The sequence below is a fragment of the Pseudogymnoascus destructans genome, assembly GCF_001641265.1.
Source record: "Pseudogymnoascus destructans isolate 20631-21 unplaced genomic scaffold scaffold_21, whole genome shotgun sequence".
Classification (NCBI taxonomy): domain Eukaryota; kingdom Fungi; phylum Ascomycota; class Leotiomycetes; order Thelebolales; family Thelebolaceae; genus Pseudogymnoascus; species Pseudogymnoascus destructans.
The window spans coordinates 273,182-297,239 of record NW_020167540.1 but is presented as its reverse complement, the minus strand read 5'-3'; the positions used below and the strand labels follow the sequence as shown (position 1 = coordinate 297,239).

Below are 24,058 nucleotides of genomic sequence, written 5' to 3'. Positions count from 1 at the left end.
TCTCATATTACAAAGGATGACTTCTTTCCTGCCTTCCACGCTGCATTTAACACTACAATGACGGAAAGTAACATTTGAGGCGGGTTCCGAGGGGCAGGGCTTCTTCCATTTAGCCCTGAGAGTGTAATATCTACACTTGACCTTAGGTTTAAGACGCCAACACCTCCAACCTCTCGCCCAAACACCGCTCAACCTTGGGTTTCTCAGACACCAAACAACCCAATTGAAGCTATGTCACAGTCTACATTTATTAAAACTCGGATTTCACGCCATCAAAATAGCTCTCCAACCTCAATCTATGCAGCTGTTGACCAGTTTACAAAGGGTGCATCGCAAATAATGCATCAATTAGCACTGCTAAAGGGAGAGAACCAAAACCTACGACAGGCAAATGAAGTACTAAGCAAGCGCCGGAGAGCTAGGAAAACACGACTACAGCAAGGAGGATCACTTAGTCAACAAGGGGCGCAAGAGCTACAGGATGAGAGGGATGTTGTGCAGCAGGTAGAGCAGGAAATAAGGGCAAGCCGTGGTCGGAAGCCAAGGGAAGAAACCCGTGCCCGTCGCTGTGGCAAGTGTGGTGAGACTGGGCACAATGCGCGCACGTGTCAGATTGTAATAGACACCTCTGAGGAAGAGGACTCCGAGTAGTTTCAATTGATTTCTAATGTTGTGGTAGATTTATCGCAATGTTTGTCGTGAGGGTAGATAATTTTGGCGCTTTCGCTTGTTTGGCGCTTTCGCTATACATGTACGTTAACCTTTCTATTAATTCTATTACAGTTGAACCAGGATATAAGGATGCCCTCGGGACCAGGCATGGCATCCTTATAGCGAGGATATACTTATGTGGAGGTTCACAGAAATCTGAGGAATATATGTAAAACAAAAACAATTGTATGCTACTTTGACACCCAGCCATCTAGTAAATGTTGGGTACTCTTCGTGACTTTCTCTTGCGAGATATCCTTGCCAATCTGTTCTAATGCCTTTATTACTAAAATCCTACCTCCATCTTTAGCGAGGGAAGCAAATAATTGAAGGGTATTCAGTGCCTAGCTTGCTTCCGCAAGTGATAGTTGTAAGGATGCCTTCTTGTCTCTCATTCTAGGGAGTAGACTCCGGGTAGCCGCGGGGTCACGTGTGATCATTTGGGTGGCCTAACCGAGTCGGAACCGAGTCGGATGGGTTTCGGATACTTGAGAAAATCGACTGACGGGGTTCCCCATCATCTTTTTTGTATCCTTCATAGTAGAACTATAGGATAGCATCCGTTTAGCCTCCAACTCGCACTCTCATATGCTATTACTGTGAGCTGGGTGCCCTGTGTCCTTACATTATACAAAAAAGATCACGCCTGCCGGGGACGGCCGTACTTAAATAATATCCCACACCGGAACGACTCAGGAGAACTACCGTTACACCATCGACTGCAACTCGGTGACGTTTCGGAGGAGAGACCTGACGACTTCAAATAGCCGTGATTCCAGAGATCTCACAGACAGCCAGTGGATCAGGGTTTGATTCTTCAGAACAAGCTGGTAAAGTCGCTGACACGTTGGCGCCAAATAGGATACGAGATCCTTAAGAACCCCCTCCTAGCACAGAGGAAATTGTGGACAAGAGCGTTGATAGCTACGAGCTACCAGAAGTCAAGCTCTTTCGTATCGATACCGATACACACCCGAGGCAATATGTCGAAAAAGCTGACATCAAACATACCCCAAGACAACGACGGTCAACTGCCCAGAATGACTACCAGACAAACCACCGCTGCAGCTATGACCGCTGTGCCATTCGAAGACATCCCGAGTCGAATGGCCCATCTCGAAGCACAGATACAGGAGGTCAAGGGTCTACTAGTTATCCTGTCGGCATCCCAGACCAGAATCCCATCCACACCACCGGTGGACGCCCCCATACCCACAGTCGAAGCCACGGAGCAATGAACGCCTCACACACAAAACACCCCGAGACAGTTCAATTGCCACCTCTTCGGAACACTCGTTCTCCATCGATTCCAGGGTCATCACGAATGCACACCGAGGACCCTCCGAATCGCTATAAGAAATCAACCATCTCTGAGAAAATCCTTCCTCTCAGCGATGGGATAGAACATACCTTCTTACAATGGAGCGCTTCGATTCGGGACCGACTCGTAGTCAATGAGGACCACTACCATACTGACGTCTCGAGAAGGGCATTGATATGGGGAACTACGACCGGCCTGGCGAAGACCTACCTAGAGCCCCAATACCTGTCCGCTACGCATGGGTTCCTCAGTGCTGAGGAGATGATGGATCTACTAGGTTCATACTATCTCACAGGCAACGAGACGGAACAGGCCAGGAACCTCTTCGACAACCTGCAAATGGGAGAGAAAGGGCATGCTAGCGAAACCTTCCCAGAGTTCAAGGCTCGTTTCCAAAGTGCAGCTATCACAGGACAAGTCTCTGAGTCGGAATGGTTTCGGTACATGTGGAACAAGTTGACTCCCCAATTCCGCAGCCGCGTCGCGATGATCAAAAACCAATGGAATGGAGACTACCAGACCATGGTACGAGAACTTACCGCCTTCGATCAGGAACGGCGCTGGAACAACGAATTGACTCTGCTACCCGCTCTCGCAAGGACGCCAACACGTACCACGGTTACGGGAAAGGCATCAGCGTTGAAGCCGACTCGAACCACACCCACTCTGTTCACCCGGACCACGTTCCTCCCCAAGCCAGCCATACTGGAATGTTTGAGAACCGCAGTCCAAGCGTCCTCAGGAAACTGTTTCAAGTGTGGCAAGCCCGGCCATTTTCAGGACAAATGCCCCCTTAATGCTACTATCAAGGAAATCGACCGTAACAACCCTGAGGCAGAAGAACAATGGGAGGAAGCCTTGGAACTTCAATCGGATGCGTCCCTAGAGGAAAACGACGAGGCCTAGGAGAAGGCTCCTTCCTAGGTCTATGCAAATGTGACCTGCGAGGACTAGACTTACGAGAACTCCTGGGAGGCACCCAGTTCTTAGTCGACATGACCCTGAGTATGAATGGACTCGGGGTGCAAACGAAGTCCCTAGCAGACACAGGAGCAAATGGCTACCTCGTCATTAACAAGCCTTTCGCAATACGACTGTCAAAAGCACTTCAGAGCCCCATACGGAAACTACCCTACTCTGTACCCATACGTGGATTTCAGCGCAAAATCCAAGGCCACGTATTGGAGTATATTCGGTTACACTTAACAGTCGAAGGACGCCAGATATATAACTGCCCCTTTGTACTCCTGGACCTCGGTGCACAAGATGTGATACTTGGGAAGAAGCTTTTCAGCCGCTTCCGAATACTACTCGACTCTGCAAAGAGCCGGTTAGTATGGCCAAAGGAGTACCCGCTGACTCCTAGCTAGAGCAAGGAGATCACCTTGCCCTACCACTCATGCGAAACGTCCATTAAACATCCTTCATACGAGTCGGATGCGAATCGCCGGGATTCCGCAATCCACCGTGAAGACAGACGCCGCGCAGGCGGACGCTCGATGGAAATGAAAGTGATAATTTATGACTACGAAGAGATCACCGATACGCCATCGAACCCACTACGAAACCATGAGGTTTCTCCCCAACAGTAAAAAACCCTAGTACATAGGTTTACGCCTATGCATATATGCGAAATCAGTGCAAATGCTTTCCACCACGAGATGATGTGAAGCGACTCCGAGTTTTTTCAGACTAGCATCTACGAAATCGATCAGATCATTCATGAAAAGGAATTGGACGATGATGCAGAAACACTTCACCTCATCCAACAGAAACTCCCGCATATGCACCAAAGCTATGCCGATGTCTTTTCGAAGTTGGAATCTGATCGGATCCCTCCACACCGCATATACGACCATAAGATACAGCTCGAAACTCCTTTACCAAACGCCTTCTCCCCGCTATACCGACAAGGCACCGAAGAGCTTAAGGCTACCAAGCAATACCTGCTGGAAAACCTGGAAAAGGGATTCATCGTCAACAGCAACAGCCCCTTCGCGTCCCCTATCCTATTTGTAAAGAAAGCGGATGGCAAATTAAGATTTTGCATCGATTACCGGAAGTTAAATGGTCTCACCCGGAACGATCCCTACCCCATTCCGCGTATCGACGAATTACTAGGACGGGTGTCGAAAGCAAAAATCTTCACGAAGCTAGATATCAGACAAGCTTTCCATCGTATACGGATGCACCCCGACTCGGAAGAGTACACAACCTTTCAGACTCGCTATGGATCCTATAAGTGCAAAGTGCTGCCATTTGGACTGACGAACGGTCCCGCAACCTATCAGCGGTATATGAATGACGTCCTGATGCAATACTTAGACGACTTCTGTACCGCATACTTAGACGACATCCTAATCTATTCAGAGGACCCTACGAAACACATAGAGCATGTGCATAAGGTCCTACAGCATCTTCGCGAAGCTGGACTCCAAGCCGATTTGAACAAATGCGAGTTCAACGTCACCAGGACAAAATACTTGGGTTATGTTCTCACTACCTCCGGTGTCGAAGCGGATCCTGACAAAATCGAACCCCTTCGTAACTGGATCCGACCGACCACTGTTACGGGTGTGAAGTCCTACCTGGGATTCTGTGGCTTCTATAGACAATTCATTCGTAATTTTGGCAAAATAGCAAAGCCCCTCACCACCATCACTAGTCCCTCGGAGCCGTTCCGGTGGACAGACGAATGCGAGGATGCGTTCGAGGAATTGCGACGACAACTTTTAGCGGTACAGGAACTTCACCACTTCAACCCCGAATTGCCTACAAAGCTGGAGACCAACTCATCTGATGGAGTGGTAGCTGGTGTCCTGTCCCAGGAACACCCTGACAAGCGATAGTACCCCGTAAGCTTCTACAGTCACGTCCTATCGGACATGAGATCAACTGGGAGATCCACGACAAGGAACTATTTGCAATCGTGAAAGCCTTTGGAAAATGGAGGCCCGAGTTGGCTTCGGTATGCCAGTGAGTTGACGTCTACACTGATCACCGTTCGTTGGAATATTTCATGTCTACCAAGATTCTCACAGCGAAACAGGTTCCGTGGATGGAGCTACTCTCCGACTTCAATTTCTGCATCACGTACACCGCAGGCAAGAATAATCAGAAGGCTGATATTCTGAGCCGAAGAGACCAAGACCTGGTAACGCAACAGAAAGTCAAACTCGACAGTAGAGCGAGGGTATTGCTAGGTCCAAGCTGCTTACACCCCCATATCAGTGCCGAACTAGCAGAGAGCTACGTGGTATCCATTAACCTGATAGACACCCCCAAGGCACAGGTGCCCTTCAATTTAATAGAGGCGCTATGTGCAGACAATCGGAAGTCGTTCACCGAGACTCGCGCAAAACAACCCCTACCGGACGGATTCGCGATGAATGACCAGCTCCTCCTGTACAAAGGCCGCCTATGTGTGAATCGCCACACCGACCTATGTACGAAACTGATCCGAGAAGCGCACGATCAAGTGTTGTCAGCACATCCAAGTGGCAGGAAAACCTACCAATTGCTCGCTACAAAGTATCATTGGGTCGGGGTGGAAGCGGACTGTTTGCGGTATGTACGAAACTGTGTGACATGCCGGCTTTCTCACACCAATGTCACTAAGCAACAAGGATTCCTACACCCACTACCCGTACCCGAATATCCTATGCAACACCTCACCATGGACTTCAAGGAGTTCCCAAGGGACAAGCGTGGATACGATAGCATCTTAGTGTTTATGGACCGACTCGGAAAGAGTTCGGTGACAATACCTTGCTACAAAACCACAACTGCCCAGCAGATGGCGCAATTGTTCATCGAATGGATATACCGATTCGGACACACTCCGGAGTCGATTGTAAGCGACCGTGGACCCCAATTCGTATCATCCTTTTGGCAAGAGTTCTGTCGAATTATCAGCGTTAAGGTTAAGCTGTCGACTGCCTATCATAAGCAGACTGACGGGCAGACGGAAATCATGAACCGATACATCGATCAGAGACTGAGGCCTTTCGTATCCCATTATCAGGATAATTGGAGCAAACTCATCCCTATAATGGACCGCGTGCAAGTGACACTCCCCCACGCACCCATTGGCATGACCCCCTACCGACTCAAGTACGGAACCGATCCGCGTACGAGTTGGGATTGGAACACTCTGAAAAGCACCAACCCCCGGGAGACCCTAAACCGAGAGGAAGCCAAGGCGGTTGCAGACCGAATGCATACCGCATGGGTCCACGCAAAGGAAAACATGGCAAAGGCACAAGAGGAAATGTCTAAGCACGCGAATCGACGCCGAAGGGCCATCGAATGGGATGTAGGAGATAGAGTGTACCTATCGACCAAAAATCTGAAAAACTCTCGTCCTAGCCGCAAGCTGGGCCAACAATGGGTCGGACCATATACGGTGTTGAAACGGATTGGGCACGCATTTCGATTGGAACTACCTAGCGGTTCTCAAATACACGATGTGTTCTCACCAGACATACTCATGAAGGATCCGAACAATCCCCTACCTGGTCAGGATCTGCCTGAGCCTAGCAGCGAAGTGATAGATGGCGTAGAGGAATGGGAAGTGGAAAAGATCCTCGCCGTAAGGCTCCGCCGGAAGCAACTACAATACCAGGTTAGTTAGGTCGGATACAATCTGGACCCGGAGTGGTACCCAGCGTCAAACTTCACGAACTCTCCCCATAAACTCAGAGAGTTTCATACGGAATACCCAGATTTACCAGGTCCACCTCAAGAACTACTCGGAGGGGTTACGGCAGGGGAGACGGGAAAGGAACAAAACTACGATCACGGAGGGAAAGACAAAGCGGAAGAAACAGAGTCATTACTGTCTGCGACTCTAAGCTAAAATACCCTCCGAGCCAGGGCGCACTCACCACCGTAACCCTTGCAGGAGCCACCCTTCCCAAACGTCTCACCGGCGTCGCAACAAGCGGCTACCACCATGAGAGATGAAGGGTCGAAGTGACCCCACGCAAAGGGCCAGGCCCGAGTCCCCTCCGACACAAGGTCTTCCCCCACCTAGGCCCTGTAGGCCGCCCCAACTTCCCCATCCTCCCCCTCCCTCCTTCCATCACCCCGAGTAGGAGTGACCGTGGGAGCGGCAGCGGTGGGCAGTTTGCCCACAGCAGCCACCAACTCCCCCAAGAGAGCAGGGACGCTCTCCTGTTCCATCTGGAGACGGCGCAGCGACGACCGAATTTGCTGTCCAGAGTCAGCATCAAAACCACACCGAGTCACAAGGAGAAGGGGGTCTACTCACAGCCAGCCCCAACTCAAGGGCAGCCCGAGTGGCGCGTGCCTCCTCGTAGAGGTCACGCTCTGCCTCAGAGCAGAACTTTGGCATGCTCTGGGCGGCCAGGAGGGCCACCCGATTGGCCTCGGTGGCGGCGGCGATGACGTCAGCGGGGATGAGGGGGGTGGCCTCTTTGGCAGCCAGGAGGGCCGCAAACTCTTCCCCAAGGAACCAGGGCAGCTTTCAAAGTCAGCAACGGCCAACCAAACCAAACACTGAACCCCACAAGAAAACCTACTGGGACGCAAGGCGAGTGCTGCGACATGCAGTACCCACACTTCGAACTGGTCGGGGACCAGACGCAGTCGTGGGACTGGATCCCATGGGCTTTGGCCTGAAGGCAGCGCAGACAGAGCACGTGGAAGGCGACAGTAAGGGCCCCGGAGGGGGTGGGAACCAGCATCTTCAAATTTGGAATCTGTGATTCCGTCAGCCCAGCACAAGTTATCAACACCGCGCCAACGCGCTCTCATCACCTACTCGTTCGTGTGGATTGGAGTTATACTATCCAATCTATCAGTATCATAAACAAACGGACGGGGAGGGGCCACTTACTGGTCTCGGGCGGGAGGGTCGCTGGCGTTGTTGTTGTAAGGAAAAAACAAGAGGAAGTGGGCGAAGCGGAATACTGGTAAGGATACAGAGCACCCAGCTCACAGTAATAGCATATGAGAGTGTGAGTCGGAGGCTAAACGGATGCTATCCTATAGGTCTACTATGAAGGATACAAAAAAGATGAAGGGGGAACCCCGTTGAGTCTGTTTCCTTAAGTACCCGAAACGGGCACGACTCGGTTATCCCAACCCTAGCCCTGATCCTTCCACCGCAACAGGGCTGCATCGACCATGAACCCTACACCCTTACCGTCCCCCACTATAGTGTAACTCGCTATGTCTTCCTCTACTGGTTCGAAACCCCACCGACTCGGATTCCATGCTTGTAGTGACCGTAACAGTTCTGAGACAGGTTCTTCGAGTATCTAGGTACGGAGGCATCCTTACAATACTGAAATGTTGGCTTACAACAATAAACTCCGAATCGGGCTAGCGCGGCCACTTCTTCTTTCACGTTTACGAAAATTCTACTCAAACGTGTAGCGGACACCTTCCGGTACTGATTCGGACCTCAAGAACGAACGTGAGATCGAACAAAAGCGAGCTCCAGTTTCGCATGCCAAACAGACCCTAACGCGATACCACCTCGGGATGACTACTGTGGCAAACAAAGCACCTTCCCGACGCGCACGACAAACGAAGTTGTTCCGGACACAATTACCAGCCAACATTCTGATAACAAAGAACGCTCCGTTCACGGATACTATTCGGAGATGTTGCGGACATGATACTAGCTGCGTGCCTTGCGGACAAAGCACTCTCTCAGGAGGGGGGGTGTAAGGATGCCTGTCCCTCAGTGACGGAAAGGATCTGAGTCGGGCAGGTTATGGTCACATGATGAGGGTGAAGGCAGGTTAGCCGAGTCGGACCCGTTTCGGGTACTTAAGGAGATTGACCCAACGGAGGTTCCTCTCTTCATCTTTTTTGTATCCTTCGTAGTAGACCTATAGGATAGCATCCGTTTAGCCTCCAACTCGCACTCTCATATGCTATTACTGTGAGCTGGGTGCCCTGTGTCCTTACAAGGAGGAGGTTTTACAAGATATTATATCAAGTCATCTAAGTCAATGTAATGACACTTAAAATGAAGAAGAAGAAGCAACCCTAGAGCGGCCTATACCTTTAATACAGGCTGCTAGGCAGGCTGTTCAAATTCTAATTGAGTTCATAGAAAGTCGAGATGATATCTCAACAGCACAATTAAGAGCTATTGAGCGATATGACATAGATTTGGAGGCATTAGATGTTAATGGCAGAGTTCAAAGCAGTCTAGATAGTTGGATTATATAAGCATTCAGTTGCGCGATATATTCATTAAGCCAATATCAAATTAGTGGCTAGATTCCATCGGCTTAGCGGGACTCTACTGTACTGACCAAGTTAGGCTCCAATGCTAAAAGGTGAGCTACGGAACATTGTAATTGCAGGTCCGTGAAGAGACGGGTCCTGTCAACCATTCCTTGGTACTACCAGACTAAAGAATTGCCTTCAGCTTCTAATATCCACGACGGTCTAGGAAATATTCGACTTTTTACGTAGACGACGCCCGGCTAGCCTACCTCACTTCGCTCCTATGAGCTGGGGACGCACGTATCTCGACTCCAGGATTTCTCGGGGCCGCATTTAACAGCCCACGAAATATGTTGACGCGATTCAGCGACTCGCATATTGCGAAGTCGAATTTTACAGGAGCCTCGTCACTAAACTTAGGCAACAGAGTTAGTTCTAGGTAGATTGGCGGGGTAGAAGGTGTAAGTGAAAGGGCTTGTTGTATTGTTTAATGCCTATAAAATGAACAGCATCCTCAATCTGTTCGAGCTGATCCTCAAAAATGTGTAGTTTGTTGTCATCAAGAGCAGTCTCGACAGCCCTTCACCGTGCTGTCGAGACTGCTCTTGATGACAACAGGAAGCTGAACGGTACAACCCACCATCGACCAAATACCAGCACTCGCGGGCAAGATAGATAGTGCTGTCATCAAGTATGTTAACATATAATACGAATACATTGACTACTCCTACAGAAAAAGAAATGCAACACTAGTGGACAAGAGGTCCACTTGGCAAGCTTCATAATATCGTGGTCTATATATAACAAAGTGCGTAGCGAATGTCTACCTTTCGTACACTAAGTCAAGGTCGTACCCTTCGATAGTAGATGCAACATCAGAAGGTTCAGAAGCCATGATGTAGGCTGAATCATAAGACGTAAGGATAGAATGCAGAGTTTTCACGACGACCTGAAAATTGTGAAAGGATCACGTGGAATACTTAAGTATAATACGGGCCCGTATACGAGAGCCTCCCGTATATGGGCAATACTACTGGAAACACTGGAAGGGGTTAGGAATTGGTGGGATATAGCTTCGCATAACACAGATCTTCAATGGCAAACCTTATTGTTGAACGCTATGGAGAGTGGGAAGCCCGTCTAGTGTCTTACCTGACTGCCAAGGGCCATCTCAGTTGGGACTGAAGCTATTCATGTCACATGTTCGATATTCTCACATATATGCGTGTCTCACATATATAACTATTTAGGCCTAGTTTACTCACCGAGAGCAGCATCCTGAGCGAGCTTCAGGATGTGGCTCTCTAGACAATACACACTCGTTGGAGCGATCCATTTGATATATCAGTTGGTTGATATCGCCCGTAAATCGTACTGGCCGCCAACTGAGAGGCCACAATTGCTGTGCCTCTGATGCAGCAATCCTTTCTCATAAATGGGACCGCCTAGTATGGACGCCATATCCAGGCGTTGGCAGCTTCCATGGCATGAAATAAATGCGCTTTGTGGGTATCTCTAGACACTCCCGAACGCCACCCGCACAATCCCAGTCCCGTATAGTCTATGCGCAGTATTCTAAACCACCCAATGCATCACCCCCTTGCCCTCAAGTGAACTCCAAGCATAGTCCATCTGGTCCTCACTCATCCCCAAAGCTCAGCTTCACCTTCTTGACCTTCTTTTTCTTCTGTGGCGGCGCCCGTTTATCTTTCCCGGGGGCATCACTGACTTTCCCTTCTTCCTCCTCTGGCGCCCCTACAACCTTCCCAACCTTTCGTTTCCTCGCTGCCCCAATTGCGGCAATCTTCTCCTCTTTCCTCTCGGGCTCTCCCACCGCCTCTGGCTTGGCCTCCTCCGCAGCTTCCTCGCCTTTCTTTGCGGCCTTCTTCGTCACACCTAAACTGTGTAGCTCATCATCATCGAGAGCTGCCCCCTCTTCGTCTACATAGACGGGCTCATCCTCCTCGTCAGCGTCAGGGTTTGGGGCGCGCTTGGGGCGTGGTGCGGCTGTGGAGCCCGAAGTGTTCTCGGCACGGAGGCGCTGGAGGAAGGGCGGGAGAGAGGAGTCGTATGAGAGACTTTTGGAAGTGATTTTGGGGGACATGTCGACAGAGGATTGTTAATTGGCTGTGATAGTGCCAAGGCGGGGTCGTCGAGGCTGAATCTAGAAACACCGTGCTGTTGGTGAAGAGTGGTGCACGTGATTAGATTTATTGGTGGTTTCGAGGGGCTAAATTACGGCAGAATTGTTAATTAACAGGGCGGTGTGCAACTAATTGTGGTGCAATTGTGGTGGTGTCTCCTTCCCTTTTCTGGGTCCTTGGCTCGAATTGGACCTTCCTACTCAACAGGGACCCACGAACGTTTTCCATATCTTTCTCCCATACCAAGATCTCGTAAGTTCTCACCAGCCAAGACGTTCAATCAACCCGGAGGACCACATATAAACAACGCGCGAGTCGCTTGTCATAGTTTCCCAAGAAGAGCGTCGAGTCTGCACCACTCTTGGAACCAACTTCTTCTCTCGAATCTCAACGCGTCCAAACGCCATCACAAGGGCGAAGGGATTTTTGTTTCCCTTCGGCCACTCATTTTTTCATGGATCCTAACAATTTGCCCCCGAACATCGAGAGTGTCTCCGCTGCCTTCAACAGAATAGCAGAGGACGTGAACACTATCAACGAAGAGATCCCGCGTCTTGCTAATATAGAGCCCATCCAGCAAGCCGGGCAAATTCAGACCACTCTTGCGCAGCACAGCCAACTATTTCAACGGATCCTAGACCGCCTAGACCAACAATCCAATAACTTCCAGGAGACCTCACGCCGCCTGACCGTCATAGAAAGCACCCTAGACCAACAATCACGCCGCCTGACCGTCATAGAAAGCACCCTAGACCAACAATCACGCCGCCTGACCATCATAGAAAGCACCCTAGACCAACTGGCCAATAACTTCCAGGAGACCTCACGCCGCCTGACCGCCATAGAAAACACCCAAATTCGGAATTCAAATTCACAACGCCTTCACTACGATAGTTTAGCCATCATTTCTCCGCTTCTAGACCCCGAAACAGGAGTCGCTATACGAAACTGCCCAAATACAATTGCTGCTATTTACACATTATCTGCGCACCGAGCAACGCGCATCCTAGGTATCCTTCAGGTCCCTATACCCGCCTCTTTAGAAGCAAAGAGAGAGGCTGTACGGTTCCAATTCATCTAGGTTCAGTCTTCGCAGCTAGGAGGTTGTACGGCGAGCTATCAGACGCCCCCTGCGGTTAAAAGGGAATTCCGCCGTTTCCGTACCTCTCGGCGTCGTGCTTTTATTTCCCTTCATGGTCGTTATTTGCATCCTGGTTTTGTTTGTGCAGCACCCGTCGTCGCCGGGGAGGGGGTTATTAATGCCTGCTGGGGGACCGCCAACTATAAGGTATGGCTTGTGGATCTCTGCGATGGCTCGGGCTCATAGCTAATGGATTTACAGGAAAATTAGCGAGAAGTACGACAAGGTGTTTGTGACAGGAGATGTTCCGGATACCGCGAAGCCAAGGGCTAATGCCAAGAAATAAGGAGTTGGAGGGGGTTATCCAATCGCTCAAGTCTATCGAGCGTCATTTCAACAGATGGTATCATTACTTATACGTCTTTCTCAACGACGGCGACTTCAACTCAACTTTCAAGGAGACCGTCCAGAACCATACCAGTTCGTCAGTAGAGTTTGGGAAAATCGACTCGAGCATGTGGGGCTTCCCGGATTGGATAGATCCAAGGGTTGCGAAGGAGGGAATTGCAAAGCAAGGCGACGCCGCAATTATGTATGGTGGCATGGAGAGCTACCATTCCATGTGCAGATACTACTCTGGGTATGTCCAGACAAGTAGACCCTTTGAAATGGAATGTCACTAATGAAAATAGATTCTTTTACAAGCATGAATTGCTGCAAAACTATGAGTGGTACTGGCGCCTTGAGCTAGAGATCAAGTACTTCTGTGATATCACTTAGTAAGCGTTCTATACCACAGTTGATGGGTTAAACTAACGACTGTAGTGACCCGTTCCAAAAGATGATCGAAAATAACAAGACATACGGGTTTACCATCGCCGTGAAGGAATTGAAGGAGACTGTTCCCAATATCTTCCGATATGCATCTGCGTATATGAGAACTAACAACATCAAGTCCAAGAGGCTCTGGGAGATGTTCGTCGAGCCTGACCTAGAGGGACCGAAGAAGAAACGCCCAGAAGATACGCTAGGCTACAAGCCTCCAATTCCAGAACCGATTCTCCGCAAGGGCTCATCACTACCTGATGTTGACCCCGAAGCCATGGAAGGCGAGAAATACAACATGTGCCATTTCTGGTCGAATTTCGAGATTGCAAGCCTCAGCTGGTTCAGGAGCGAGGAGTACGAGGACTTCTTTCAGATGATGGACCGCAGCGGCGGTTTCTGGATGGAGAGGGTACATCTCCCCGACCCCTGATTTTGTAACAGAGTATCTGCTAACACACTCTACAGTGGGGCGACGCACCTATCCACTCCCTGGCCGCTGGCGCCCTCCTTTCCCCGAGCCAAGTCCATTATTTCCGCGACTTCGGGTACCGCCACACGACTATCCAGCACTGCCCTGCCAATGCGCCAGCAAGACGAGTACTGGGACAGCTGGGACGACCCGAAGGAGAACGGCGTCGGATGCCGATGCCGCTGCGATACGGCCATTGTGGATGTGGAAGGGAAGGAGGAAAGCTGCATGGCCGAGTGGGTCGATGTTGCGGGTGGATGGGCGAGTCCTTGATTGGCTTTGGGGTAGCATGCAGGCGGTTTATATTCATGTATGAACTAATTGGGCAAAACTTGGGAAGGAGAGTGTGAAAGGGTGGCAAATATCATGATGCTGATGATTGTGCTTGCTAGGGAAATATGCTTATTAGCATAGCGCAGGTGTCGCAACAAGTAGGCTGCGGGAGGGAAACGAGGGTGCTGATACGAGCATCCGAGACTCGGCGTTTGCGGCTGTAGAACTTGGGGGGAGGGGCATTGTATTTGTAGTGCCTTTAGCATAGCTTTTTCGAATAAGGGCTCATGATACCATTAATAGATCTCTTTTCAATGACCGGGGGATCTCTACTACTATATCGTGATGGTGAGTTATGGGCGACTTTTTGTGAGGTGAAATGGAAATCCTGCAAGTCACGAACGAGTTAGGGGGCATTTGAAGATTTGAGGTAATCCTTTGAAATTGGTATCTGTTTCCTTAAGATTCAGTAGAAAGACATTAACTATCAGGCCACCCCTCAGACTATCGAGATTCTTTCTCGCCCATCTTGCCAAAACTGTCAGAGGTAGTCCGTAGTTCCCCCAAACCAGTTCCAAGAATCCCGAAAACCCACCCCACCAAAGAGCCGCTCCCATATAGTCATAACCCCCACATTCCCATACAACCATTCATTACCTCTGCAACTGCAATGCTGTCCATGAGAACCCGTTTAAAAAACCACAAATCTATTAGCAAGCCAGCATCCATTCTGGGGCTCTCCCAAAATTTCCCGAATAAAAGCCTAGCCCAGCCCAAAAAACAAGCAAACCGCTCGAATTCCTTAGATCCTTGGATCCCCCAAGAAAATCGTAACAAAAAAAACCCAAGGATTTTTACCCGATAATTTCAAATCTATGTTGGTATTGTGTACGTCGTAACCACTCACTCACTCACTTGCGTCCTCTCACCGGGTCCTCCGCAAAGCGGATCCCGCGACTCCTCCCGCTCATAGTCGACGACTGGCTCTGCAGCGTCGGCAGCGTCGGGGACGCCTCATTCTCATCGCCCTCTTGCTCCTCGCTGTGTCCTAGCGCTGCAATACGACGCCTCCATTCCGCAGGTGTCTCGGAACCATCCCTCGTCGCTCCGGCGACAAAATTTCTCCTCGCCGTCGTAGCAGACTCTCTGCGCTTATCGGCGGGGGTAGCCACGGGGCGCTTTCCGGCGGGAACATCGTCATCATTTACCCCCTTGAGGGCTTGTTCGCGGCGCCTTCGCTCAGCTGCCGATTCTGGGACTTCACCCGAAGGAGAGCCCGCTGACGCGATGACACCCGTCCGACCCGGCGAGCCTACCCCCGGTCCTCGGAATCTTGTGCGTGCGCGAACAGCGCTCTTTGTTTCATAGCCACTGCGCGGTGCTCTTTGGCGTCCTCGCTGCTACGGCTGCTGCTGCTTGCCGCTCCGTCCAGCTCCTTGAGTTTTGGAGCATGGGCGCCTGACATCGCGGCGCCGACGACTTTGGCTGCGGCTGCGGAAGCGCCGAATTGCACGTTCTTTGCGCTGAAGAGGCGGTTTGAGCCGGGGATGCTGGAATCTGCGTCTCTGCGCGCGAGATCCTTCATTGCGGGCGGTGCATCAGACCTATCGAGTACAGCTGCGCGACCCTTAGGGTCTAGGGAGCGGATCTCGTTGAGGAAGTCTTCCTTGGTGAGACGGCGACCGGCGCTGCCGATGGTAAATCGGATGTGCTCGTCGTCCTTGTAGTCATCCTTGTTTTCCTTGAAAGAGTCGAAGATTTGGGTATCCTTGATTGCATTGAAGCCACTCCACTTGTTGAGACCTTGGAGCTGTGACCAGTCTGTTGAGCCTCAGAGCTCTCGCCCTCTTGGGCGCCTGCCTCTTCCCCTGCTTGACGACTTCGCCATCTTCATCTTCGACAATAATCTGAGAGAGTTAGTAAAATGTGTATTAATCGAGTATGCTTCATGACTTACAGTGTTACCGAACTGGTAAGCCAGTGCCGGGCCGCGTTTGGATTTCTGCTTGGACTTCTGCTCTTCGCCTTCATCACGATGCCTCCACTCGCCAATCTTCTTCCTGAACTGCTTGTAGCCAGTCCCGGGATGCTCAACGGTTTCCTTTGCTTTCTCCTCGAATTCGCCGAGCTTATCTTCCTTACCCTCTTCCGGAGGAGATTGTTCGACCGAGAGGACGTCGCCATCTTCATTTTCGATTATAATGTGATCGCCCTCTTGATAAGCTTCATATGTGTGGGGGACCTGTGTTGTTCTGGGCGTTCTTCCTCCTCGCCATGGTGCATAATCTCTTCCATTTCCTCATCGTGCTGAACCTTTCCAATTTCTCTTTTGCCCCTCTCCTCGCCTTCTCCTTCGCCTTCATGGCTTGTAGACTCTGGCGTCAAGGTTGCAGATGTGTTTTGGCTTTGGTTGCGAGGCTGTGGCGCGATAGGAGACTGGCTGACAGGGCCTCCTGGTCCGTATCCGTCCCATTTGGACTTCTTCCTTCGCCTAGGTATGATAGATGAACTCCGAACATTTGATTTGCCCGTATCTTCTTCCTTTTGCCGTCTAAGGAAAGCTCCTGAAACGCCAACAGGTGGAAGCGCCCCCGGTGGAGATCTTCCATCTTGATATCTTCGAGATCAGTATCCGACATTTTGGACATTGACTTGGACTGTGATGAAATTCGGGGCAATCTATTCATCCAAGACGGCCCTTCTTCATTGGCAGTCGTGTATGACATCGTCAGCGTTAACGTATTGATGTGTTTTCCGAGAGTGAAAACAGCAATTGACGATCCGTGGATGATAATAGAGGTGATAACGAGGAACGTCACGATCGGTCATATCAAGGCGATGAGATGATAATGTGGTGTGCCCTCTGCTGGGAGCACTGCCAAAGGCGTCGTAGAACCCGTCTCCAAATCTGCTCGCGCGAGAATGGCAATGAAAATAGCTCCAACTCCAATAGGGCCAAAGTGACCCGCAAACAGCGCTTCTCGCCAACTTTTTATGTCGGGTATAAATGGTTTGAGTGCTAACATGATCGGTATGCGCCGAAAGAAAACGACAAACAACGCTTCCACGCGGCAGTTCCAAGCTCGGGAGAGTTGAACTGATCCCAAGGAATGATAGTGCCAAAATAGACAAAATACGCCAAATTGAGAAGCAAATCAATGACGTTGGACACATGGGACTCTTCTGTCTTCTGCGTAAACCATTCATCGTTAGAGAAGCCTACACCGGCAGCGAAGCCAACAAGCAGGTCGTCCACGCCTAACATGCTACCCGATCCAGCACAGAAGAGTGCCAGGACAAAATAAAACACTAGGAAGGACTCTCTATTTCGGCAATTCGACGCCGATGGCGAAACATTGGACCACGAGGACGATTCGTGAGAATTCGAGGGTTATTTGATCGACATTTCCCCATGCTGGGGTCAATGAGGTTGGCGGCATGCGGGCCAAAGATGATGCCGCAGAGCGTGGCGACAGTCGCCTCGCCGATGTATAGTCTCTCTTTGATAAAAGACGAACATAACATAAACAGAGATGTGAAGCCCCCGAAGATGATATACACCATGGGGCTTGTTGATCGACAGATGCTCCCACGCCATTTCGAGTCAAGGTCAAGCCTCCGAAGGCTTCGATGTCTCGAATTTGTCGGCTTGTGCCGGGGAATGGCACCTTGCTTTGGACTCGCCAAGCCCTTTGGAGAACTTCTTGTCGCGCGCGTTTCGAACAGTATCCCGAAGCTTAGGTATGCTTGTGTAGTCCTAAGCTACAGATTCCTCCTCAGCGAGCGTCGTATTTGTAAAGGGTGCATTCAGGTCGAATGGCGCCAGTGTTGAGCGCAGAAAACCGAGGATCTTGGCTCTTAGCTATGAATTTGGCAAAGACCGCCCAGATAAGAGCTTACGGGTCGAGTGAGTTGCTAAGATTTCGAGATCTTTTGTTTGCTGAGAAGTTGTAAGAATAAAGAGAGTATTGGGAGAGGAATGCCTCTGGTATTTGAGGGACCAGTGAGCGTTGCTAGCGGAATTTCTGCTTGAGCGGCCGAAATCTTTTCGAGTTTGCCCAGGCTTTGCGCGTCAGTAGACTTTCCCAGCCCAACACTTGGGGCAATGTGGATGGGCAAAAATGACACTGGTGCTGTGAAGCTGAATTCCCCTATTTAGTAACAAAGGTTGCAGAATCAATTATTTATCTTTGTCCTACAGTAAAAATACGATAAGTCGATATGTTTCATGACTCGCAGCATCTTTCCAGCTCCTGGATGGCCCATAGAAGGTTGTTCATGAACTTCTCTCTCAACAAGTCCACCTGAATGGTTTCTGGCACCCAAACTCGATTTTGATATTCTAGCATGCCGTTTTTGAGTTCGCAATACGCCAATGCAACCTCTTTGCTTGTTCGATCACCATTCTCAAGCTTCTGTAGAGTAGCCTTGCAGAATTTGTCTTCCAGTTGAGACTGTTGGATTTTCTCAAGAATTGTCATTTCTCTGATATGAGTTTCCACTGGAGCTAGCTGAGCTGTTTGGCCTTGTTCTTTGAGTTTCTGAATGTCTGGATGTAGCCTCGAAGGTGGTAGCAACACCTGAAGCTGTTGCTTTTGTCGATCATCCTCATCATTGCCTTCTGGTCTGTCACCAGGCCTTCGAGTCAAAGCATCTGCTTTTCCATTTTGCTTCCCAGGCCTATAGATGATCTGGAAGTTGTATCGAGAGAGGAATTCAGCCCATCGAGCTTGTCTTCTTGTCAGCTTCTTGGTGGACATGAAGTATTCCAAGCTTTTGTGATCAGACAAGGCTTGGACTGGAAAATCTGTCCCTTCAAGTTCTGGTCTCCATGCTTCGAAACATCTGATGATTGCAAGCAATTCCTTGTCATATATGTAACCCAAGCGTTGAACTCGCATTTATTCAAATCGGCTTGGAGTCCAGCTTCTCAGAGACACTGTAGGACCTTATGCACATGCTCTATGTGTTTCATAGGGTTCTCTGAATAGATTAGGATGTCGTCTAAGTATGCGGTACAGAAGTTGTCTAAATATTGCATCAGGACGTCATTCATATACTGCTGATAGGTTGCGGGACCATTCGTTAGTCCAAACGGCAGCACTTTGCACTTATAGGATCCATAGCGAGTCCGAAAGGTCGTGTACTCTTCTGAGTCGGGGTGCATCCGTATACAATGGAAGGCTTGTCTGATATCTAGCTTTGTGAAGATTTTTGCTTTCAACACCCGTCCTAGTAGTTCATCGATACGTGGGATGGGGTAGGGATCATTCTGGGTGAGACCATTTAACTTCCGGTAATCGATGCAAAATCTTAATTTGCCATCAGCTTACGAATAGGATAGGGGATGCAAAGGGGCTGTTGCTATTGACGATGAAGCCTTTCTCTAGGTTCTCTAACAGGTATTGCTTGGTAGCCTTAAGCTCTTCGGTGCCCTGTCGATATAACGGGGAGAAAGTGTTTGGTAAAGGGGCTTCGAGCTGTATCTTGTGGTCGTATATGCAGTGTGGGGGGATTCGATCAGATTCCAACTTCGAAAAGACATCGGTGTACTTCCGGTGCATATGCGGAAGCTTCTGCTGGATGAGGCAGAGTGTTTCTCCATCCTCTACCAACTCCGTTTCATGGATGATCTGGTCAATTTTGTAGATGCTAGTCTAAAAGAACTCAGAGTCGGTTCGCATCATCTCGTGATGGAAGGCGTTGGCACTGATTTCGTATATCCGTATGGGCGTGAAACTAGGTACCAGTTTCACTAGTAGTGGGGGAGAAACCTCTTGGTTTCGGGTAGGGCTCGGTGGCATATCAGTGATCTCTTCATAGCCTGAAGTTATCACTTTCATGTTCATCGAGCATCCACCTGCACGGCGTCTGTCTTTGCAGTGGATTGCAGCATCCCTGCGATTCGCATCCGGCTGGTATGCGGGATGTCGAATGGACATTTCTCGCATGTAGTAGGGCAAGGTGATCTCCTTGCTCCAGCTAGGAGTCGGCAGGTACTCCTTTGGCCATACTAACCAGCTCTTTGCAGAGTCGAGTAGTATTCGGAAGCGGCTGAAAAGCTTCTTCCCAAGTATCACATCTTGTGCACCGAGGTCCAGGAGTACAAAGGGGCAGTTATATATACGGCGTCCTTCGACTGTTAAGTGTAACCGAATATACTCCAATACGTGGCCTTGGATTTTGCGCTGAAATCCACGTATGGGTACAGAGTAGGGTAGTTTCCGTATGGGGCTCTGAAGTGCTTTTGACAGTCGTATTGCGAAAGGCTTGTTAATGACGAGGTAGCCATTTGCTCCTGTGTCTGCTAGGGATTTCGTTTGCACCCCGAGTCCATTCATACTCAGGGTCATGTCGACTAAGAACTGGGTGCCTCCCAGGAGTTCTCGTAAGTCTAGTCCTCGCAGGTCACATTTGCATAGACCTAGGAAGGAGCCTTCTCCTAGGCCTCGTCGTTTTCCTCTAGGGACGCATCCGATTGAAGTTCCAAGGCTTCCTCCCATTGTTCTTCTGCCTCAGGGTTGTTACGGTCGATTTCCTTGATAGTAGCATTAAGGGGGCATTTGTCCTGGAAATGGCCGGGCTTGCCACACTTGAAACAGTTTCCTGAGGACGCTTGGACTGCGGTTCTCAAACATTCCAGTATGGCTGGCTTGGGGAGGAACGTGGTCCGGGTGAACAGAGTGGGTGTGGTTCGAGTCGGCTTCAACGCTGATGCCTTTCCCGTAACCGTGGTACGTGTTGGCGTCCTTGCGAGAGCGGGTAGCAGAGTCAATTCGTTGTTCCAGCGCCGTTCCTGATCGAAGGCGGTAAGTTCTCGTACCATGGTCTGGTAGTCTCCATTCCATTGGTTTTTGATGATCGCGACACGGCTGCGGAATTGGGGAGTCCACTTGTTCCACATGTACCGAAACCATTCCGACTCAGAGACTTTGTCATACTGACATTCGTTGCACTCAGTTTGCTATTAAACTCAAGAGCAAACTTAGAAATCTCCTCCTCAAACCTACAAGTCACCATACATATCTTGGCTTATCACACCAACAACAGAAGCAATACTACTCAACGATTGCTGCAAACTCTTCTACTACATCTGTTTATGCTACATACATCACGGCATATCATTTGGACACTCATTGAACAAGTTATTAAGAAAATCTCCTCCTTAAGGGGGTGGGTCAATACTACCACATGGCATATCTCTACGAACTAGAGGCCTAGTAGCATGAACGATAGCTCTAGAAGCTTATACAACCCTCTATGATTCATTACACGTCATCGCTCCTCAGTTACCCACAAGATTGGTTAAGTTATGACATAATTTGTCTATAGGTACTTTGACCTTGGACCTCCTTTTCACTTCCTATAGGCTAGAAACCCAAGAGATGGTTCTATGGGATTCTCTTACATTCACTACATGATTAGCAAGCTAGTTGTGGGTCGCACTTGATTTCTAATACATTTACCAAGCCTGGTTAGTCATGGAAAGTCATGGAAAATGAGAGAACTACACTCCTTTGGCATAAATAGGATTGCCCTTTCCTTAAGAAAGGGCAAGCAGGCAATACAGTAAATCGACTATCACATACTTCCACGTCTTTTCCAAGCTTCCAAGCATTCATCTTGTTACTCCTTGTTTCTGAAAAGTCAGTGAGGTGTTAACCTCTGACTTACCCCTGAGTTCCCAGACTCAACATTTGTTGCAACTTGTCTGAACCACTTCACTACATCACACACCTGATTGCTGCGTTGTGGAATAGTCTAAGCTACAACCCTTTGGCTCTGTTTCCTAAGACAGTGTGTTGTCTTAGTAAAATCATCCCTTCCTTGGGTGGCTAGATTCTCACATCTGGTGCACCCACCATTACAGACTTGTCCTGTGATAGCTGCACTTTGGAAACGAGCCTTGAACTCTGGGAAGGTTTCGCTAGCATGCCCCTTCTCTCCTATTTCCAGGTCGTCGAAGAGGTTCCTGGCCTGTTCCGTCTCATTGCCTGTGAGGTAGTATGAACCTAGTAGATCCATCATCTCCTCAGCACTGCGGAACCCATGCGTAGCGGACAGGTATTGGGGCTCTAGGTAGGTCTTAGCCAGGCCGGTCGTAATTCCCCATATTAACGCTCTTCTTGAGACGTCGGTAAGGTAGTTGTTACGACGGAACAAGAAGGCTGGCCAACTACAGGACAGGAAGGAGGGAGGTCGCATGAGACCGGCCCTGGTACCTGGAGGGGCAGCGGGGAATAGTAGTTCTGAAAGTATCACGTGACGGACTCGCAGGATGATGAGAAGAGTCCTAAGAGTCCAGGACTCCGAGGACTCGAGTGAGTTCCCAAGAGTCCACTAGGCACGACGCCACTATATAAGTAGATAGTATTCCCTTAGATAGGAGCTTCGTGCTCAACTCAATACAGTATTTGTTATATACTAGTAACGTGTTACTTGAAGCCTTTGTGTCTGATCCCCTGCCTCCTCTGATAAGTAAACCTTTACGCAAGAGAACCTCTGTGTCTTCTATCATTTAGAAGTCAGCGTTACAGTGAGGATATCTATAACTTCGACGAGACGGGTTTCCAAATGGGCATAATTTCGACCGCAAAGGTTATTACGGGTTCTGAAAGAGCTAGCCGGCCAGTATCTATTCAACCAGGGAACCGTGAATGGGTTACGGTCATTGAATCTGTGTCGTTGTCTGGCTGGAGCCTACTGCCAATGGTCATCTTTGGTACACAGATATACTCCCACAAGATTGGACAATTGCGCTAAGTGATAAGGGGTGGACGGACAACTCTTTAGGTCTCGCATGGCTTACGGACGTCTTTGAGAAACATACAAAGGACTGTATGAAGGGTGTATATCCTCTTCTAATCCTTGACGGACATGGAAGCCATTCTACACCCACGTTTGATCTATTTTGCACAGAGCACGGGATTATTACACTTTGAATGCCTCCACATTCCTCGCACCTTTACAGCCGTTAAACGTAAGCTGTTTTGCAGTTCTAAAACACTTTTACGAACAGCAAATCGAGGGGTATATGCGCATGGGCCTTAATCACATTGACAAGCCAGACTTCCTTACGGCTTACCTCTCTGCCCACAACAAGGCTATGGGTGTAAATACGGTCCGCAATGGGTTTGCAGCTACAGGCCTTGTTCCCTTTGACCCAGAACGAGTACTTGTTAAGCTCAATACTCAGTTACGGACACCAACCCCACCAACAGACCTCTCTACTTCCCTACAAGGTCCTTGGGTACCTGAAACGCCCCAGAATATCGCTCAATTAGAGCTCCAAGCTCAAGTTATCAAGGGGTACATTAGCCGGCGTACGCAGAGTCCCCCAAGTCCAACAGATTACGCGCTTAACCAGCTGGTAAAAGGCTATCAAATGGCAATGCATTCCACTGTCCTTCTTGCGGATGAGAACAGGAAATTACGGTCTGAAAATGAGAGACAAAAGAAAAAGAGGGCACAGAGGAGGTCTTATATTACTCAGCGGGAAGTTTTAACAGTTCAGGAAAGGTTGAATCGGTCACAAAGGGTTGATTTAGAGCGTGTAGAGGAGGTTACAGACCAGCCAACCCAGCTGCAAATGCATGCGCCACGTATGTGTAGTTTATGTAGATCACTTGAGCATAATCGTTGGTTTCCAAACCACCGCCTGGAGGCAGTTGGCGAAAGCGATCCTTGCTCTCTCGGCAAACGCGAACGCGTCCAATGCGACATCAGGACAATGCGACTATCTGGACAACAAACAGCAATGAACGTAGATATAATTGATTAATTAAATAGGTTAGGATCTATATTGTCGGGCAGTGATTCATTATCACTTACACTGTCACTTGTGGATCATGTCGTAGTCAAGGTCTGCAAAGTCAACAAAACTACTTTCTTCAGTGGCCAATTGCCAGTGCAACTGCTCCTCCTTCTCCTCCTCTTCCTTCTGTCTCCTACGCTTAATATCAGGGTCTATGATTATTTCGAATAACTCCCTTGGTAGCTCGGTGTCTGGGTTACTCCTTTGG

At 49.4% G+C, this 24,058-nt stretch overlaps 5 protein-coding genes across 5 annotated transcripts; 2 read left to right on the top strand and 3 right to left on the bottom strand.

Annotated features, from left to right (window-relative positions):
- Positions 1-10,880: 10,880 nt before the first annotated feature.
- On the bottom strand, positions 10,881-11,345 carry VC83_08002 (uncharacterized protein; the record flags this gene model as incomplete). The annotated part of the gene is made up of 1 exon (XM_024471565.1): positions 10,881-11,345. One exon carries the CDS (start codon positions 11,343-11,345, stop codon positions 10,881-10,883), a length of 465 nt encoding a protein of 154 aa, XP_024321237.1.
- Positions 11,346-11,839: 494 nt separating this feature from the next.
- Positions 11,840-12,466, top strand: VC83_08001 (uncharacterized protein; the record flags this gene model as incomplete). The annotated part of the gene is made up of 1 exon (XM_024471564.1): positions 11,840-12,466. One exon carries the CDS (start codon positions 11,840-11,842, stop codon positions 12,464-12,466), a length of 627 nt encoding a protein of 208 aa, XP_024321234.1.
- A 302-nt stretch (positions 12,467-12,768) lies between these two features.
- Positions 12,769-14,177, top strand: KTR5_3 (alpha-1,2-mannosyltransferase (Kre5); the record flags this gene model as incomplete). Its single annotated transcript, XM_024471563.1, has 5 exons — positions 12,769-13,106; positions 13,159-13,245; positions 13,292-13,703; positions 13,760-14,073; positions 14,156-14,177. 5 exons carry the CDS (start codon positions 12,769-12,771, stop codon positions 14,175-14,177), a joined length of 1,173 nt encoding a protein of 390 aa, XP_024321235.1.
- Positions 14,178-14,947: 770 nt separating this feature from the next.
- On the bottom strand, positions 14,948-16,399 carry VC83_07999 (uncharacterized protein; the record flags this gene model as incomplete). Its single annotated transcript, XM_024471562.1, has 5 exons — positions 14,948-15,269; positions 15,353-15,804; positions 15,854-15,943; positions 15,994-16,220; positions 16,279-16,399. The coding sequence occupies 5 exons, from the start codon at positions 16,397-16,399 to the stop codon at positions 14,948-14,950; spliced, it is 1,212 nt and encodes a 403-aa protein (XP_024321328.1).
- An 18-nt stretch (positions 16,400-16,417) lies between these two features.
- Positions 16,418-16,762, bottom strand: VC83_07998 (uncharacterized protein; the record flags this gene model as incomplete). Its single annotated transcript, XM_024471561.1, has 1 exon — positions 16,418-16,762. The coding sequence occupies one exon, from the start codon at positions 16,760-16,762 to the stop codon at positions 16,418-16,420; it is 345 nt and encodes a 114-aa protein (XP_024321327.1).
- Between the last annotated feature and the right edge of the window lie 7,296 nt (positions 16,763-24,058).